Source organism: Hemiscyllium ocellatum, chromosome 7 (assembly GCF_020745735.1).
Source record: "Hemiscyllium ocellatum isolate sHemOce1 chromosome 7, sHemOce1.pat.X.cur, whole genome shotgun sequence".
NCBI classification, from domain to species: Eukaryota; Metazoa; Chordata; class Chondrichthyes; order Orectolobiformes; family Hemiscylliidae; genus Hemiscyllium; species Hemiscyllium ocellatum.
This window is the reverse complement of record NC_083407.1, coordinates 79953221-79974338: the sequence shown is the minus strand read 5'-3', so window position 1 is coordinate 79974338 and position 21118 is coordinate 79953221. Positions and strand designations below refer to the sequence as shown.

At 37.1% G+C, this 21118-nt stretch overlaps 1 protein-coding gene across 1 annotated transcript in view; it reads right to left on the bottom strand.

Annotated features, from left to right (window-relative positions):
* nab1b (NGFI-A binding protein 1b (EGR1 binding protein 1)) overlaps window positions 1-21118 on the bottom strand; it is a 40427-nt gene that overhangs the window by 14657 nt on the left and 4652 nt on the right. Inside the window, exons 2-5 of the mRNA XM_060828006.1 lie at window positions 17971-18804; window positions 15193-15326; window positions 15027-15078; window positions 10489-10608 (exon numbers count right to left, since the gene is read on the bottom strand). Of these exons, the coding sequence (XP_060683989.1) occupies window positions 10489-10608; window positions 15027-15078; window positions 15193-15326; window positions 17971-18789 (1125 nt within the window). The 5' untranslated portion in view covers window positions 18790-18804. The remainder of the gene's footprint in view (window positions 1-10488; window positions 10609-15026; window positions 15079-15192; window positions 15327-17970; window positions 18805-21118) is intronic.

Below are 21118 nucleotides of genomic sequence, written 5' to 3'. Positions count from 1 at the left end.
AAGTGATGTGACGTATAACCTTCTTTTAAAGGTGAATAGAAATGACCTGGAACACTCTGCCTAGAGCAGTAGAGTTGATCAATGCGTTCAGATGAAAATTTATACTGGTATGAGGAAAATAAACTTGTATGTTTATATGAATAGAGAATGAAAATGAGATTGATCTACCAAACTCATCTGCTTAATAACATCCTTCTGTGCTGTAAATATCAAGCTGTGTTACTCTGAAGACTATAACAATCCTTCTCAGAGGATCATGTCACTAATAAACAGTGAAACTATGCTTTTTACGGTCAAATTCTGTTAATGACAAAAATAGCTGTGGATTAAGAAACAATCTTTGAGAATCACCACTGCACACTTCTCTCCAATCTGACAAGTGTTTCACAAGTATATTCTGCTTCTTAGATGATTATGTATCCACAAAACTCATCTGCCTTTAAAATTATTAGTTTTATTTTGCCAAGAAGTCTATTAAATCCTATTTTATCAAATGCCTCCTGCAAGTCCATATGCCTATCAACTGCAGCACCTTAATCTCCATTGTTTCAAAGAAAAAGAGGATCAAGTTTATCAATCAGAAATTTCTTTAATAAATACAGGTAGTCCCAGAGTTGTCAACGAGTTCCATTCTTGAGTCTGTTCACAAGTCAATTCGTATGCAAATCTGAACTCATTACAGGACAATATAAAGGAGCCATAACTACAGGAAATGTTCATATATCAGATCTTTAAAATTACACATAATTGTGCCTTTCACTTATAAGTCCATGTTTTTCCAAATGACAATTTATTTTGTTTGAGATTTGTTATGTAACAAAATACTTTCCCATTTGTTTTTGCAATAACCTATTTTCACTCCTTTAACTCTTATTTCCTTTTTCAGTTTCCTCCTTGTTGATATTAATCAAAATTTTGCTGGGTTAGCCTAAATGAAGTTAAATGAAACGTGGAGAAAAAGACATATGAAGCCTGGTGAAGACCTAATGATTAAAAATATCACTAGTTTTAAGGGTTTCTGCGTTTTCCTAAAGGAATGTGTCCTAGTTTAGATTGAGTATTGTCACTCAACAGTAGAGGACTGAACTATCGCAATAACTCAAAAAACTGAAGTTTGATTTAAAACAGACACAGTGAATCAGATGTGATAATGTCAACTACTTATCAGCTGAATTTGTGATAGTCATAGAATAGTGTGGTGTAAATATCATGTGGTTGATTTGATGACACAAAGCATAAGCAAGAGGTCAAAATTTACGAAAAGAAACAGATAAGCCTCTTTGCAGGGAGAGGCAAGGAGGTCCAATTGAGTTAATTGATCAAACCAACATGGATAGCATGACACATACCTGTGGTCAAATTAATCATTTGCGGGAGACTACATCATGTGAATATTTAAACACAGCTTCCTTTATAGAAAGAGCATTAAAAAAGTTTGCTTTACTGCACAGTTAGCTCACACAGGAAGGAGAGGTCATCTGACCAATGGCTGGGCCAGAACATGTTCATCACCTGTTCTGGTCTGGTCGCTAGACAAGTTCACTGAAACAGATCCACTTGTAATTATTAACACTAAGGGTGAATGTTTTGCAGTTTTGTTTGTAGTGTATTTTAATTTAGTAAACAATATTGAGTATATTTCAATGTTAGAACTACCTTGTGCTATTGCTATTCAGAGTAAATTCAACTGACCAGGGAAAACCTGAGAATGAAAGGATTCCAGGGATGGCGGGTCTGACATATGATGAGAGATTGACTAGGTTAGGATTGTTTTCACTGGAGTTCAAAAGAATGAGGGAGGATCTCATAGAGACACAAAAAATTCTAACGGGACTAGACAGGGTAGATGCGGGGAGGATGTTCCTGATGTTGGTGCGTCCAGAACCAGGGGTCACAGTCTGAGGGTTCAGGGTGAACCATTTAGGATGGAGATGAGGAAACATTTCTTTATCCAAAGAGTGGTGAGCCTGTGGAATTCATAACCACAGGAGGGAGTTGATGCCAAAACATAGAATGTATTCAAGAGGTGGTTAGATATAGCACTTGTCAAATGGGATCAAAGATTATCGGGAGAAAGCAGCATTAGGCTATTGAGTTGGACGATCAGCCATGATTGTGATGAATGGCAGAGCAGGCTAAAAAAGGCTGAATGGCCTCCTCCTCCTCCTATCTTCTATGTTTCTATGTTATACCCTGTGCTTTCTGCATTCAGCTTGATTTTCAATTGAATTATAATTTTAACATTTATCAGGCTTTTCTGTTTCATTTAAACTGCTATGAGGTAGACATGTGGGTTACGCAGTGGCACAAAAAACAGAGTGAAACAAAAACAGAAATTGCTGGCAAAATTCAGCAGGTCTGGCGGCATCTATGGAAAGAAACTAGAGTTAATGTTTCAAGTCTGATGAATCTTCATCAGAACAATGTTTAAATTCTTCATCAAGTAATGTGCGACTTAGCTGTTATGTAGTGTCTGACATACAGTTCCACTACAGTCAATACCACCTGGATTGCACATATAGAATTATGTACTTCATCATCCAGGGGCTTCTCATTTTTCAGTCCCATGAAAAGGAAAAGAAAGGCAATGTGCCCAGCTTGTATATGATCTATTTTTTTCTTTACAAGCCCCTCCCCTAACACTGCTAATTTACTATTTTTAATCACTTTTGAATGTGGCCCAGCCAGCATTTATTGCCTATCCCCAAATAGTCCTGAGAAGGTGGTGGTAAGCTGCCTTGTTGAACCATTGCAGTCCATTTGGTGCAAGTGTGCCCACAATGCCATTATGGACGAATTTCCAGGTTTTGATCCAATGACACTGAAGGCACAGAGATATATTTTAAAGTCTGGATAGTGAATAGCTTGGAGGGGAACTGGTGGGGATGTTTACATGAACTTGGTGTCCCTGTCCTGCTAGATGGCAGTGATCATGAGTTTGGAAAGTGCTAAGGAGCCTTGATGAATTTCTGCAGTGTTATCTTGTAGATAGAGTCATAGAGATGTACAACATGGAAACAGACCCTTCGGTCCAACTCACCCACGCTGACCAGATATCCCAACCCAATCTAGTCCCACCTGCCAGCACCTGACCCATATCCCTCCAAACCCTTCCTATTCATATATCCATCCAGATGCCTTTTAAATGTTGCAACTGTACTAGCCTCCACCACTTCCTCTGGCAGCTCATTCCATACACGTATCACCCTCTGCGTGAAAAAGTTGCCCCAATAGTGCACTCTGATGCTTCTGATGCTCATGGTGGACAGAGTTAATGTTTGTGAATATGATGCCAATAAAGGAGGCTGCTTTATTCTGAATGTTATCAAGCTTTAGAATTGTTGGAACTGCACTCCTCCAACGAAGTGGGGAGCATTCCATCACACACCTGACCTGTGCCGTGGTGTAGATGGTGGACAGTCTTTGCGAAGCCTGGAATTGAGTTGGTCACTGCAAGATTCCCAGTCTCTGATCTGTTCTCATAGCCACAGTACTTAAAATGACTAGTCCAGTTCAGTTTTGACTAATGGTAACCTCCAGGAGATTGTTAGTGGAGGATTCAGTGATGGTGATACCATTGAATGTCAAGAGGGAATGGTTAGATTCCCTCTTGTTGGAAATGGTCATTCCCTAGAACCTATGTAATGTAAATGTTACTTGCCACTGGTCAGCGTGAATATTATCCAGATCTTCTTGTATTGGGCATGGACCACTTTAGTATCTGAGGAGTTGCGAATGGTGCTGAGCATTGCGCAATCATCAGTGAAGATCCCCACTTCTGACCTTATGATGGAGAGAAGGTCATTGATGAAGCAGTTGAAGATGGTTGAGTCCAGGGCACCACGCTAAAGAACTCCTGCAGAGATGTCCTGGAATTGAGATGACTGACTTCTAATAATCACAATCACCATCTTTTGTGCAAGGTATGACTACAATAAGGTTAGGGGCTAAGTGGCTCTGGCAGAACCCAAACTGGGCATCAGTGAACAGGTTATTGCTGAGTAGTTGCTGTTTGATAGCACCGTTGATGACACCTTCCATCACTTTACTGATGATGGAGAAAGGTTGATGGGACAGTAATTGGTTGAATTGCAGTTGTTCTGCTGTTTGTGTGCAAGACATACCTGGGCAATTTTCCACATTTTTAGGTAGATGCCAGTGTTCTGGAACGGTTTGGCTCAGGGTGCAACAAGTTCTGAAGCATAGGTCTTCAGTACTATTGCCAGAATGATGTCAGGGTCCCTAGCTTTTGCAGTATCCAGTGCCTCCAACTGTTTCTTCATATCATGCAAGTGATTCAAATTGGCTAAAGACTGGGTAACTGAGATGCTGGGGACCTCTAGAGGAGGCCAGATTTCACATTCTGATCCACCTGATCCAGCCGATCCAGCCACCTTTTCAGTTCTCAGAACATAGCTCTCTTTCAGTTGAGCATTTTCACATTTGATTTCTCCATATCTTCCCCAATATTAACTCTAAAACTATTGATAATGATCACTGTTTCGCAAGCATTCTCTCACTGAAGTATGCTTTACTTGCCCCTTTTCCTACCTTGAAATTAGATCTGATGCATACTTTCTTCCTTGTTTGCTTGAAAATATATCAGTAAAGTTTTTTTGTGATAATTTCAGAGATTCCACTTCATAATTTTCCTGTTTCAAGGTTTCTAATACATTAACTGATATTCCTCACCATTACTCTATAATTCCTGCACAGTTCTTTCAATTGTCTGCAAATTTGCACCCCAACTGGTGGCCTTTAGTATACACTGGCAATATAGCAGCTGTACCAACCAAATAAATTTGTTCATTGGTCAATGAATCAACTCTTTCTTGGGCTTCTTAATAATGCCTCTCATGCAACCCTCCCCGCTACCATATTTTCGCATCATTCCTGAATACAGCTGCAGTCAGAAATGTTAACGAACTCCCCTTTTTTGAGCCAGGTTTCAGTTATTTCCAATGTACCATGACCCCACATGCCGACCTATGCATGGAGATCACTAAGAGTATTTACCATTTTGTGCAATTTCACATAAGCATTGTAAACTCATCTTTGTCTGATTTACCCTTTATGCCACTGGTGCACTCTTTCTAGGGCAATAATCTCTCTCCTGAGAGATGAATACCAAAATTTACAAAAAACAGGTTAGCATTGAACGGCCAGCGTTGCCTGGCTGCTGTTGTGACCTTTTGACAACCGGGTCAGAATGACACGGTGAAAGACTGCACGAAGGCACCAATCTCACCTGAACATTACACACGGTCCAAGGAAACCTGCATTCGGAGGGGGGGGGGGTGGGGGGGGGGAAAAGTAGAGAATATTGGGAGTGGGAAGGTTGGGGCAAGATTCTTCAGAAAAGCCCTCTTTGTTATTATTTAACCCTAAATTCTCTGCCCATCACTGTATCAACTTGAATGGTTTGGGTCAAAGTGATCACTGTAAACCTACTTTGGGAAGCTGTTCCATTATTTGTGGGGAGAAAGAGTTTCACAAAACATGGGTTGGTGGGATAAATATAGGTGAAACGTTAGCTATGAAATAAAGTGCATGGATGCTAAGATCTTCATTGAGGCAGCTTTTTGTAAGAAATAGAAGTGTAATATATATTTATGGACAAGGGAGTAAGGTGAACAAAATAATCAGAAGGAGGCTGCCACAGAGCTGTTTAAATTGTGATTTGATTTTGTTTAAAGTTGCAACACTTTTGGGTGACAATGGAAGCTGCAGTTTGTAATGACATATTGGACATGTCATCACCCTTAGCAGCCGAAAGATATGACTCATTAGAAGAGTGTGACATTTTAAATATCAGCCCAGCAAATTTTCATGATTTTCCTATTAGAGTCGTAAAGATGTACAGCATGGAAACAGACCCTTCGGTCCAAACCGTCCATGCCGACCAGATATCCCAACACAATCTAGTCCCATCTGCCAGCACGTGGCCCATATCCCTCCAAACCCTTCTTATTCATATATTGCAATTTAAATATTGCAATTGTACCAGCTTCCACCACTTCCTCTGGCAGCCCATTCCACACACATACCACCCTGTGTGTGAAAATGTTGCACTTTAGGTCTCTTTTATATCTTTCCCCTCTCACCCTAAACCTATGCTCTCTAGTTCTAGACTCGCCCATCCCAGGGAAAAGACCGTGTCTATTTATCCTATCCATGCCCGTCATGAATTTATAAACCTCTATAAGGTCATCCCTCAGCCTCCGACCTCCAGGGAAAACAGCCCTAGCTTATTCGGCTTCTCCCTATAAGCTCAAATCCTCCAACCCTAGCAATATCCTTGTAAATCCTTTCTGAACACTTTCAAGTTTCACAGCATCCTTCCAATAGGAAGGAGACCCAGAATTGCAAGCAATATTCCAAAAGTGGCTTAACCAATGTCCTGTACAGCTGCAACATGACCTCCCAACTGCTGTACTCAATACTCTGACCAATAAAGGAAAGCATACCAAACGCCGCCTTCACTATCCTACCTACCTGCAACTCCACTTTCAAGGAGCTATGAACCTGCACTCCAAGGTGTCTTTGTTCAGCAACACTCCCTAGGACCTTAGCATTAAGTGTATAAGTCCTGTTAAGATTTGCTTTCCCAAAATGCACCATCTCACATTTGTCTAAATTAAACTCCATCTGCCACTTCTCAGCCCATTGGCCCATCTTGTCCAGATCCTGTTGTAATCAGAGGTAACCTTCTTCACTGTCCGCTACACCTCCAATTTTGGTGTCATCTGCAAACTTAGTAACTGTACCTCTTAAGCTCACATCCAAATCATTTCTATAAATGACGACCAGCACCAAACCTGTAGCATTCCACTGGTCACAGGCTTCCAATCTGAAAAACAACCCTCCACCACCATCCTCTGTCTTCTACCTTTGTGCCAGCTCTGTATCCAAATGGCTAATTCTCTCTGTCTTCCATGATATCTAACCTTGCTAACCAGTCTCCCCTGGAGAACCTTGTTGAATGCCTTACTTAAGTGCATAATGGTCACGTCTACCGCTCTGTCCTCATTAATCCTCTTTGTTACTTCTTCAACAAACTCAATTAAGTTTGAGAGACATGATTTCCCACACAAAGCCATGTTGACATAAATGCAACAATTCCTCTGACAGTGAACTGATCAGAGTGGTCAGGTCTCACCAAGTCCGAGAAGTGCAAGACAGTGAACATCAGAGCTATTTGATAAAGAACATCTTCAGTAACTACTTTTAATTTGTTAAAGTAGTTAGGTCAGTTTTTTTTTAAATCAAACTTAAACATTTATTTTTCCTAGTAAGTCTTTGCAATTCACTGTTCTTAAATTTCTACTTCTAATAAAAACACCTTCATTGAATGCAGCTGGTTAACAAACTATAGAATGAAAAATGTGAATGCAGTTCAAGCTTTCCTGGAGGGTATGGCTTATAAATCTCATCTATATTTGGAAGTAGAAACCTGGGATGGGCTTTTTGTGATATTCGTGTACAGGTTGATGTCAGAATTGATGCAGCCAAGTTTGGCCCAGCCAATCAGCTGGACCATTGATTAACTGAAGGAAGTGTTTTTAGAGTTCAAAACAAATAAAAAAATAGGATTTCTCAATTTAACCCGTGCATTGAAGATCACATATCAGGATTCCATATCTAAAGACAGAAATGTGATTCTGGAATCAAAATATTTGGGAGCATGGATAACATATTTTGTTGAAAGTTGCAACACTTGCAGCATATAAATAATTCAAATTTATTCCAGTGTTTCAGAATATTAGTTTTAGATGAGATCAGTTTGCTGCTGCTCCTGTCACTAAAGCTCTTGTCTTTGGTATGCCATGCTTGTCTATCTTGCACCATCCTCACACATCTACTGTAACTCGTCTGCACTCACTCTCTAACACCTGTCATCCAACCATGCATCAGTCGATACCTCTTTCTGGTAGCTCTGTTTGGTCTTCTAAAAGTAACCTCTGTAGTTTTTCAGCTCTGATCAAACAGCCAAAATATTGACATTTTCAATTCTGTAGACATTTTTTAAGAGTTGTCTTTTCTCTTGCAATTTCAAGTACCTCGACATTTGTCTTAAGGTTTGTATATGTGTTCCACTTAATTCTTACCTCACTACACTTTGAGGAAGATTAAATCTTTTGCCCTTGAAATACGTTGAATGTTAGTTGAGCCATACAAATACTTTTCTGAGGCAAAATCAGCTATATGTTTAGTATAACAGAATCATTGTTCAGAAGTGGAAGTATTGAAACTTTAGCTTAAAGTGAAAGCCCTCCATCTCCAACCTCCTTAGAAGTGTGAAGATAAATCAAGATACTGTGAAATGGGGTAAAAATGGGTGAGAGAAAAATGTAGAAGAAAATGTCAGAATAATTAGGGGCATTAATTAGTGATCTTAGAATCCACGTTTGAAAGGCTTCTATTTTCTTCCATAGAATTTTCCTTATTGACCAGGATTCTGAGGCATACAGGAAAGAGGATAGAATGTAATAACTTATGAAAACAAATCTTGAATGTTTTTCTTATTAATATTTTCATAAATTTCTTTCTTTCTTTCTAACTTCAATAAAGCTCTCTGATTGGGTTTGCCTTTCAATACTATAGATGGAGAACACTGTAACAACTTCAATACAGATATTTTAACATTGTCACTTCTTCAGTCCAGATTGAGAGTTAGTGGATCAGCTTCTCAACCCAGCTTTCTTATCTCAGCAATAAAGTGAAGCAGGCCTCTGATGCTAGCAGACACAGATTCAGCACAGTAAACACAGGAGCCAACAGTAACTGCTTTATCATGATCTGAACTATGTATCAGACTTGGGCATTGGTTCAAAAGAGAAGACATATGCACCTATCTTAAGATTTACTTAATGAATTTGAAGTCAATAAAGCAAAATTCAGTCAGAATGCAAATTGGTTTGTAAACTTATTTATTACCCTTGGGAACAGTATTCTTTATGAGTTTTATCACATTCATACTTGGTAACATATCTACTTAGTGAAGTCATCTGATAAAGTGTTTTCCACGTTTTCATTTCAATTTTTTTTTGTTTACAAAACAGAACTTTTCTAGACACCTTTAGCTTGGCAAGTTTGAAACAGGGGCAAAGCATTTTTTTGTACTGTATTTCCCTTCTTCCGCAATAGAGGTTAATTAATTCTTGACTTTGCTTGTCAAATTTTACAACTGACGTCATCTGTAGATATAAAACTCATACTAAGGGGAGGCATTGGAAATCTACCATCACGTGTGTGGCTTTACTACAGAGAGTTATTAAGACATTTTGAGCACTGCTGCTCAAATTAGTTGGTGTAAATGTTCCAATCACTAATTAATGCCCCTAATTATTCTGACATTTTCTTCTACATTTTTCTCTCACCCATTTTTACCCCATTTCACAGTATCTTGATTTATCTTCACACTTCTAAGGAGGTTGGAGATGGAGGGCTTTCACTTTAAGCTAAAGTTTCAATACTTCCACTTCTGAACAATGATTCTGTTATACTAAACATATAGCTGATTTTGCCTCAGAAAAGTATTTGTATGGCTCAACTAACATTCAACGTATTTCAAGGGCAAAAGATTTAATCTTCCTCAAAGTGTAGTGAGGTAAGAATTAAGTGGAACCAGGTTGATGTGACTATTAATTCTGTGGACCAATATACTGTTCTCATCATGCATGAAGTTCGATGTTCCAATTTGTAACAACCAAGGTCCTGCTAAGAGAAGCTGTCATTTTTTATTGTGGATGTGAAGGTGAAGTATTGGAAATAGCTTTATTTATAATGCAACCCCTCATTAAACAACAGCAGAGCCATTCTTTTTTTTAAAAAAGGCATTATATCAGATATATATTCACATCATGTCGCAAGACAACACAAATATCTGCACAACTTAAGGTTGATATGGCATATATTAATTATGGGCTTTTTTTTGTAAATTCATGAGCTTATCGAATGGTAGAATTCATATATTCATATTCCCAAATGTTATTGTCTGCACCATTCTGCAGCGCTGCAGCCATAACATATCTCATGGGAACAGTTCTACTTGCTGTTTGCTCACTCCTTAGTGGGATGTACAATGCTTGCAGAAACACGTCATCATGACGCAGTAACTAACTAGGCTAGATTTCAAATACAAGGGATAAATATCTGAAAGCAAAACTTGTGGTCTACACTATTAAGGTCACCATCATCCACTGTCCTGCAGAGGCACTGCAATGCTATCAAATCATATCAAAGTTTAACAAGAAAATCAAATGCGAAGGTTCTGTAATCATTTTCATGCTCAAAATGACTGTGTTCGTGACATTTAGGAATAAAAGAAAAAGTTCTTAGTCATCAAAATTTACATGGAATCTAGGCTAGAGCCTTCAACATAGATTAATCTATCGACTGAGGCACTTATTGTTTTAAATATCTATTAGTATAAAGATTTGACAACAAATACAATTTGTAAGATTTTAAAACTTTGCAATTTATTACCTGAATATTTCGCATCATGGTATCATCACCTTTCATCTTGGCGACAGCCATTTGCTCTTTTAATGTTTCTTGTCTGTGTTGCAAAATCTGCAGTGATTCTTGAATATGTACAGAACCATCCTGCAAAATACAACATTAACTGCTTCATCATCACAAAGGATTTTCACATCAATCAACTAAAGTTATCAGTAAAGGTAATGGCTTAGATTTTGCCAAAAAAAAATTAAAAATGTGAAGTCATTGGTGCTCATTTGAGAGAGCAAACAGCACAGCAATTTCCAGCATCTGCATATCCTTTGGTAAATATGGAAATCAAGATTGCTGTCTGATTTGGCCTGTTCTTCCTCAAACTTCACAAGACTGAATCATCATTGAAAGATTTGGCATTAAAATACATAACAGGCAATGAAGGAGCAAAATTTAACACTGAACGTGCCAGGAAAATATTTAAGGTTGGTGCATTCAGGTGTAAGCAAACTTATAAATGTTATGATGAGTCCAATTACTGCCAAACACTTTAATTGTAAATACAATTTTAGAAATGTAGAGCTGCTTTTCTTTAGAATGTAATTATGGTTGGAAAAGTTTTCTTAAAAAGGATTACAGAAAATGTTATTTTTTACTTGCTCTTTCTCAATCAGATCTTTCTTTTGTTTTCTATTTATCATTTTATATCAAATCCATACTTCCTGGTTTAGATCTGTGTGTCTCAGCCATGATCTTCAATCTAAGTGATTGAAGAAATAAAATGTGCATTCCCGAACATACATAAACCAGAGATCTCCTGTATAGAATCCATGCTGAAAAGGATTTCTAGAAATCAAAAACTGCAATTAAGGAGCCTAAAATAGCTCTGGACAGCTGTAACCAAAATGAATGGTACCTTTTTTTTACTGCTGACTAGAAAATCGAAGCCATACATCATGCTTCTATTCTGCAGCATAATTGTGAATTTTACGAAAATCCTTCAGAATGCCAAGTTACTTTTAAATAAAACACAAGAAAAAGCCAAATTGGGAATTTACAGCTGCAGAGGTCACGTAAAATATACTTTGTCTATAAACTTTAGTATAGCAATATGTTGTAACATTGTTGCGCAATAACTAGATTTCCATCTTTTGCATCATAGATGGTTACATTCCTCTTTCATAATGCATGAGATATAGGAGCATTCGGTTCATTGAATGACAGACTAGATTCAATGACAGCCTCAACTCCACTTTCCTGACTCTTTCCTGTATTCCGTGATTGTTTGAAAAGCTGTCTACTACAGCCTTGAGTATACTTAATAAATAGCCTATACAGACCTGTGTAGTAAAAAATTCCATGAATTCTCTACTCTCAGAAAATGGTTCTTCATGTGTCTTAAACAAACAAATTATTCTGAGATTATGCCTCTGATCCTAGAATCTCCCACACTGAAAAACAACCTTTCAACATCTACCCAGTCAAGCCCCCTTCGATCTTACATGTTGAAATAAGATCTCCTGTCATTCTTCTAAATTCCAATGAATACAAGACCTAACCAAGTCAACCTCTCCTAAGAAAATCCCTCCATACCTGGATCAGCCTAGTGAACCTTCTCTGGGCTGCCTTCAATGCCAGTTATCTTTCCTTCAATAAGAGGAAGTTGATATCTGAGCAGAGCGCAGACTTGAATTGTTATTACACAGGAGGGTTCATTCGGGATTCATGCTGTGAGCATATCCAAAATTACTGCCTGCAGTATTTCACGATCAGGAAACAAAGCGTTGAATCCAATTTATTTTGCCGAGAGACAAATTTTGTGGTAGAATGCAAACTAAAGTTATAAAAAAAAACACTCCAGCCAAAACCTTGGAAAGGCCCATGAGCCCGTCAAAACCACTCCCACCACAATTCATACACAATGCATCCTACTCTAGGTCTTTGGGCCATCTTATACATATCCTAAGGGCAATTTTTGCACAAATAATCCCTGTTTCTGAGCTTCTCATTCTCAAATGGACAATTTTCTTTCATATTACTCATACATAGAAACTATTCAAGGTCCAGCTCGGCGAACAGAACCACAACAACAAGCACCCGAGCTACAAATCTTCGCACAAATCTTGAATAGAAACTATTAATACATTACACAATGAAGATTGTATTGCCTCTGACCCCTGCTTATATCACAGGCGTGTATTTTTCCAGCAAAATCATTAAAGATTATTACTTAATCTGGAACACCAATTTGTTATTCTTCTCTGAACGTATCATTGCCCTTTAGATAAAAGTATTCTAAGTGCAATTACGAGTACAACCTAAGCAAGATTGACAATTTTCTTCAAAGAACTGCATTAATGTCAAACGTGAGATCATGTTTTTAAACTAACATTGTTGACATTGGCTCAAATTGTCTTTAAACTAAGAGAATAAACACCAGTGATGGGACTATTCATTTTTTTTCCCAACCTAAGTAACAACAGTTACAGAAGTTGAAGACTTTTGTCAAATACAAGCCTGTCAAAGATAAATGATTTTACATTCTGGTATTACAGTATGGCAAAATAGCCTGCATAAGAACAGCATAGTAAATTAGGCCTGCTCTGCATATTCCAAACAGTTCCAATTCTAAACAGTATTAACATATGTAAACATAGACATGGATTACCACAGTGCATCAAACAGAATAGGAATTTAAAGCTTGGCTGCTAAGATTTACTATTAGCATGATGCTGATATTCATAGTAGAAATGGAATTCTGCCCAGTGAGTGCAAGGCTCTGGAAAGCGTCTCTTTTACCTACCCAAACATGAACTGCCAGAAGCACAAGTTTACAACTAGAGTCAGTCCAGATAAACGAACCTCTGACTTTTGTTTTTTTTTGGAGTAAATTTCTTAACATTCCACTCCGTGACCAGTGAATGCTGAGAAATTCAAGATCTTCTTAATTTAGAAGTCTGCCAGTCTGCTATCTTATGTACAGTTACTACCAGCATTAGTTTCTGATCATTTCTAAACCTTCATTTTTTGCATTGGATTCAGGCTATTCAAGTTTTGTATTCAATATACATTAGAAGAGGGTCCAGTCTCTTAAATAGATGGTAATATTGGGAAGCATTTTATTATTAAGGCTATACTGTCATTGCTTTGTAGTTTTTATAGAAACAAAAAACAACAACATATGCAATGCTATACAGCAGCTTTACATTGAATTAATTGGAAAATTGCACTCTCATACAAAGATGTGAGATGTACAGTTATGTATTCAGAGAATTAAAAGATATCCTGCCTCACACAAAGCATATTCTATCATGACCGTGCATTAGCTCCCTATTCCACAATCAATCAAGCTTAAAATCTGTGTCTGCAAACTTGCTCAATAGTCTTATCCACCTTACTTCTGCAGCCTGTTTAAGTGTCTGTCCTTTTCCATGCCTTCTAACCTGTACATTATTGCTAGTATACTTCCTGTTATCTCTTTTTTCCACTATTGATGGCACATCCTTCAGCCACTTTGTCCCTACCTTCTGCCACTCTCTTTGTAAACCTTAATGTTGAGAGACTCAATTTTTCCTTCAGGGTTTCCTTCATCCATTTCCGTAGCTTCTGTATTGTACTTTGGGTCATTGTAACATTAAACAAATCATGTAAACCACAAAGGTGGTTATCTGTAGCAGTTATAAAATGGTAGTAGTCTTATGAATTTTGGTTAAATTGTAGCTGCAATGGTCCAAGATGTTTTAGATACGTATATGCTGAAGGAAGAAATGCTCAAGTCTGTTGTTTTGGTACAGTTCATTTTGGTGCCCACAGGAACTGATAACAAGCTGTTGGAATAGTTGTGGAATGATCACTGCACAGTTTTAGAAGTCAGAAAATAACAATTATCCATGTGTATAAACACTTTGGATAGAGTAGACATTAGTGACTGTCATTTTAAACACTAACACATTTACTTGAATTTTGTTCTTTGAATTAACCACAGTTTATGACAATTACATATTCAGTTAGAGGGGTATTCTTTATACATAGTAGACTGTGACATTTTAATTGCATATGTAACCTTTGCCCCAGTTGTACTCTCAGGATTTCTGATTTTATCAATTTGTATCACACCCATGTTTTTTGGGTGAGCCCCAACATTATCAGTTAATGTGCACAGAGTCCACTTTCAGCACATTTGCACTTTGAAAAAACAGTCACAGTCATATACATAGTAACACAGTTAATTACATTAGTAAAAGGGCTGTGAATTTGAAGAATGCGATTTTCCACTTATTCAAAATACACAAAAGCAATTTCCACTTCATGTTTGGCCCATTTTGAGCACTGGCAACATACGTTTATTGAATTGTTCTTTTCTTCAGACACTATGCTTCAGCATATTTGCTTCACTGTGCTACCCAGAAACCAGTGTGCATATTACATGAATGTTTGAACCTTCCTGACATTACTTCAACTTGTAACTGAGTTACAATAACAAATCAGCACACATCACTCATGCCTTCAATTAATAAAAAGGGCTTTTAGGAATAGGAAATCTTAACACAAGGTACTGAATCATGCATTACCTCTGTTTTTATTCTCTTGGGAGACGAGTCATCTTGTTCTGCACATCTAGACCTGCAGTTAAAAACACAAGCAGCTTTTAAAAAATCTAACAATGAGAGTGTGAAATATCAGGTAAAGGAAAAAAATCCAATACAAATTTCTAGAGTTTAAAAATGAAACCCTCACCTGGAGGTTTTATAGCTGTACTTATAGGTTACCTCACGGGAAACTTGTCGAGCTAACGTAAATAGTTCATCTCTCCGAGTGAGCAATGCATTATCCTTTGTACAGAGTTGAGCAGCTGCTTCATTAACAGTTAACTGTAAGCAAATGTCAAATTATGAGTTGCAAAGCTATTTTAATGGATCACTTCATTGAAAAGTGAGTTGCGTACTCATACTGAGCAGAAAGATTAAATCCCCAGTCTATAATGAGTCAGTGGGTCTCAGCTGGGGCTGTGGTAAAGGGCTACTACAACATCAATAACTGATTTCAACATACCTGATATGCAACATTTGAGAAAAATGATTATATTTATTTTTTAACCACTGAAATCGGCAAATGGGACAGGGAAAAGAATCACCATAGCCCCCTTTTTCAATTGCTATCTATTACCCCTTTGACCTGAGAACATGCTGGGCTAAACTGCAATGAGCCTTTTGGGCAATTTGTCAGCAAAACTCAACTCTAAAGTCTCAATAAATCTACTGGGTTAAATAACGGCATCGATTGTATGGCCAAATAAGATTTCAATTTCACTCAAGGTAAGGAAGGATGGGTAGCAAGAAAAATGCTGAAAGAAGCAACATCATTTTTAAAAGAAAGCCTTTTAACACAGTGTTCAAGAAAAAAAACTCACCTTTTTGTTCAGATAAATGAATTAAAATAAAAGCAAACAATACAACACTAAACATTCAGCGACAAACTCCCATAACGTGGCAGCTAAACATTATGGCTGTTAGAATGCATCAACAGACCTGACAACATCTGTGGAGAAAGAAACAAAGTTAACATTTCAGATAAAAGGTTGCCAGCCTGAAGTGTTAACACTGCTTCTCTCTCCACCGAAGCTGCCAGACCTGCTGAATATTTTCAGCACTTTCTGTTTTAACCCAACTTCAATTGTGTTTCCATGGCAAGGTGGCACAATGGTTAACAGGACAGTCTTTTTCTGACAGCATATATGTATAAATTATTTAAGAGGTCTTTTGGCATAATTGATGTCTCTCTCCCACTGGGCCAGAAGGTCTGGGTTCAAGTCCTATTTACCCTTGGGGTGTGGTATAACATATCTGAGCACAATGATTAAAAATACTTTGCTTTCATGCATGTAAGTGCAGCAAGTAGGATTCCAAGGTTGGGATTTATCTATATTATTGGGCAACAAACATGTTGTGTGCCTATATTTGTTCATATTTTGTTTATATACACTAAAATGTTGGCTTGACTAATGAGAGGTGAGGGTCAAGAACGATGAGTTCTTCAAAGTGTAATGTATTTGAAATGGATTGAATATCTTATGAAGCTCAATTTTTTAAAGTTTTACACAAGTCTAATAAATAAATGCAATAGCTATTTGTTATAATTGATTATAACAATTTCACATAATAACTTTCATAAAAACAACTGCCTAGATTTTGCAGATTAATAACAAGAGTTTAAATGATGGTTGCTGTTGAGTAAAGGAGTTAATGATTTTGCTACTTGCAGCAAGGAAAAGATACCATATGATTTTCAAATCATTGCAAGTTACTGGTCAATTTGAATTCCTCCCTTATTAACTTTGCAAAACCAGTATCTTGCCCTCAACCTCTCAGAGTTTCATGAAATTACTAAATTTGTGTTTAACTGACAATTAATTCTGCATAAAGGCTAGCACTACCTCCTAACAGAGGAATCAACTTTGTTCCCAAAAGGAAATTTAGTCAACTGTGAAGTTTCATTTCTACAGATTTTTGTTTTTTCCTATTTCTCATTTCTTTCTTCACTCAATTTTTACTTTCCTCTTTCGGTACTAAACTTCACTAGAATTTATCCTACTTCCTTCTTTGTTCTTTAATCCATTAGTTAAGGTAGTAGACTATTGGTCCTATTGTTCAATGTCCAGATTCCTGTTCTACTCTTTAAGCTATTAGCATCCAGCAACTTATAGGGCACACAATTTTCAAGTTGAAAGGTGAATAATGAGAAGAAATGTGCTCCCTCCAGTAAAATCTGGGCAATGGTGAAAAATGGCTGGCTTAGAAACTGTTCAAAGATGATTAAGATTCATTTAGAAAACAAAAGTCCTTAAACATTTTAGAAATGTTTTCTTCTAGATTTAAACTATTGATAAATTTGCAAAAGTAGAAGACATTTCTTGATTTATTGTAATTTCTAAACATTTTAAAATGTGATTGGTTAACACATTTAAAGAAACCAAACACTCAGAAACAATGAAATCTTGACCCATGAAGTACTTAAGTTACAAAATACTGATATCCAAAACTTTAGGCAAATTAGTGGGGTTTTGTCAAAACTGTGACTTTCTTATGTCATTAATTTGTAGGGTGTACTAAATCTTGTTAGGGCACAAGTTAACTGAGAATCTATGCAGTTAACCAAGATTATTTTTATTGTTAACTTCTCAGCCCAACTTTTACTGGAATGTAAGCAGAGAACATTAATGACTAAACTACTTGCTTTGCACATTCTTGTAACAGATCTGAGTACCCAAGGCAGACAACACTCCCACCCACTATGAACATATGCATGAAGATCTGTCATTTCTGAACTAGGGCGGGGAGCTGAAATTCTGCCCACCTTTGAATACAGAAGTACATGACTTGTCTGATTTTTGTGGCGAAACACCAACATTAAAGAAATATTGGTTTTTACTTGTTTCACTAAAGGATTGCAGAATACAAAATGCTGTAAAGAGAACATGATAAAAGAATGTAGCATGAGATAGAGAAAATTATGTACCTCGTGAAGGGTCAGATGCTTTCCATCTTTCCTTTTGGAATCAAATCGACCATATATCGCACTGTATTTCCGGATTTCTTCTTCTTTGTGAGGGTCACCATCAGGCATGTCAAAGATGTGACTAATCATTTTTGCTAACTTCTTATTGGTTTTTAAAAATTCTTTAACTTCATTTCTGTCTGCTTTTGGAATGCCTTGAATCAGACGCTCAACAGATTCTGTAATTGCAATGACTGCAGCAGCATCAAGAGTTTCACCGTTCTCTTTTGGTGAAGATGGAGATGCAGGATCTGCAGGAGAAAGACTCTGTTCACTCTCAGTATTGGAATGGCCTTGCCAGAATCGTGGTTCACTACATACTTGCAGTGGTGAATTCACTGCCATGACAGACTTGTTAGGTCCTATCCCCTGACCACACATCACAGACAAACATTTTGGAAACTTCATAGGAGGTTCCCGAAGGTTACTATTTCTTTCATGACTGTTAACATTTGATCCAGGAAAAGCAGCTGAGCCCTCAGCTATTTTATACAGTGGGATGCTGCTGACAGGAAGTGTATTCAGTGGTTGATTGAAGACAGAAGGATTTGTCACCCAGTCTCTCAAAGCTTTTTGCAGTCTTCTAACATGAAGAGGTTTGCTAGCCATACCAACCAGGGCCATGATTTCCAGGAATTCCTCCTCCCCTGCTTCACAGAGCTGCTGCACATCATCTCCTCCTTGCTGAATAAACGCATCATAATAAGACAAGAGGTTTGCTCGTTGTAGAATGCGATAAAGTTGCAATTCACCAAGGGTCCTTGGTAAAGAAGTTGCCATGTCAAAAGACAACACCTGTATTTTAAAAGAAATAATAAATTAATTGAGGTTGAAAACCTTTTACGGAAAACATCAGACTTCAGTTGTTTACACAGTGAATTCTAAATACATTCATACCACACTCCACCTCTGCTATCTGTAGGTGGCATGATACAGGCTCCTCTTGTTTGCAGAATAGACATTCTCCAACATTTACAGCCTGATGACATGCCACAGTATTATGCTATATTCTGATACAAATGTATCATGGGACTACCAAGTGCTAACTAAAATACATACTCTTAAAATTTACCATTGCTCTTTATTTAAAGCTAACCTACACAATATATTGAGATGCAAATGATTTTTTTTCCAATATAAAGACATATCAAAAGTATATTATAATAAATATAAGAATAAAGAAATGATAAGATTCCATCCAAGTGGAAACAATAAGCACTCCCAGAACAAAAACTGTCATATTTTGTATTATTCTCATTATAACAATATTCGTGATGACAATATTGGCTGCAGTATTGAACAATGCACTGCAAACGAAGCACATTTATCACAGAAAGTCATCAATTCAACATGTTTCAGAACTTGGGGCACTTCAACCGTACATAGTAATTCAAAATCCAGTCACTGTAAATTAATGGAATTTCAATTATTGGTGTCCTTTATTTATACAAAAAAAATTGACTGCTGTTAGCAAAATAAATGGTGTTGGTAACTCTAAGATCTCAGTAAGTTCTGAATTGGCTACAGCAATTCTAAAGTGATATGTTAAGCAGACCAAACATGACAATGGGCACCCATTAAGCAAATCTAAGCAGTAATAAAACTTGCATTTTTAAAAAATCCATCAGGCTTATTATGAAGCAAGTTATTGAGGTATGAAAAATATTAAATTTCTTCTGTGTCACCAAAAACATCAAATTGTATAGTCAACTCAATCAAGCACATCATAAAGGATAGTAAAGAGACCATTCAGCCCCTCGAGTCTTGTGTTATCATCACTGTCACTATTTAAATTCCAGACAGCAATGGAAATGGGTAGCAAAACTAATCTGTTAATTTATCCATAAACTGCGGGAAGAGGCACAATTACACTTTTACTTAAAAAGAACAATAGACAAAAATGTTATTTATATTGTATCTATTTATAAAATTCCTTCTTGTACATGAGAAACAACAAGACACAGATCAGCAAATCATCTCGGGCTTCTTCTACCAGGATTACAAACTCCTTACCATCATCCACTCAGATCTCATCAGATTAAAACTGATCATTCTAATGCAGCAAACATATTCACCTAAGTAACTACATTAAGCAACATAAGGGATACGCACTAAACATTCAATATGAGATGCCAGACAACTGGAGTTCACATGAATAACTTATCCAAAAAACCATTGCAGCTGAAGTGATACATTAGTGCATTTTGAGAATATATCCTTATTCTCGTCGAGATTCAGACAGAAAATATATATATGGTTAGCACCTTTTATAAACAAACTGATCTGTAGAGTGTAAAAAGTTGCAAGACAAAGTATAAACTTCTCATTCGAAGTTTATATAAAATACAGTTAACAATAGCAGTCCATTGCAAATTCTAAGACATTAAACTGATAAGGTTCTTGTCATCAATAATTATTGCAGAATATGTCAGTATACAAGGGCCAATGTGGCCAGAAGCTCAAAGCTTAATACCCAAATCAAGGACTTGATGGCCAAGGAAGTACATTCATAACAGCCAAACTGGTTAATTATCAATTTCCAAATCTTTCCATCATACACCAATGGTAGACAGTAAGAGTGGAAAATATTCCGGATCAACCGTGTGATAGAACATCACTTCCATCAGCTCAAAATTACAACAAGCATGTAACACTGCACATTGCCACAGTAGGTCAGGTTGAGTTCACATCCGCAGTTAATCGGTCTTAAGATTTCCTATTTTATAGAGATGCTGAGTTTTATTCAGTCAAAAGGATCACAAAGATCCAACCAAACAATTGCAAATATCAAACCTACAGAGTTTCAGCAACTTATAACGTTTTCAAATCTTTGATGGGTAACAAACTTTAACATGCTCCTGGACAACTTATACAGCATGAACATGTTTGAACATTGCTTTAGCGGCATTAAGCAGCCAACAAAACTGGACATGGCTTCGAGGTTGTTCTGCGTATGTAATTCAGTTCCTTGTTCTAATGACAAATGAAATGGAACAGATTTCTTATAATAAATTCCAAAATTAATGCCAAGTGTCACACTCCTAGCCACTATTGAACACATCAGCATATTACCATAATTTCATTCTATTACTTGTTCTTTCCTACCTCT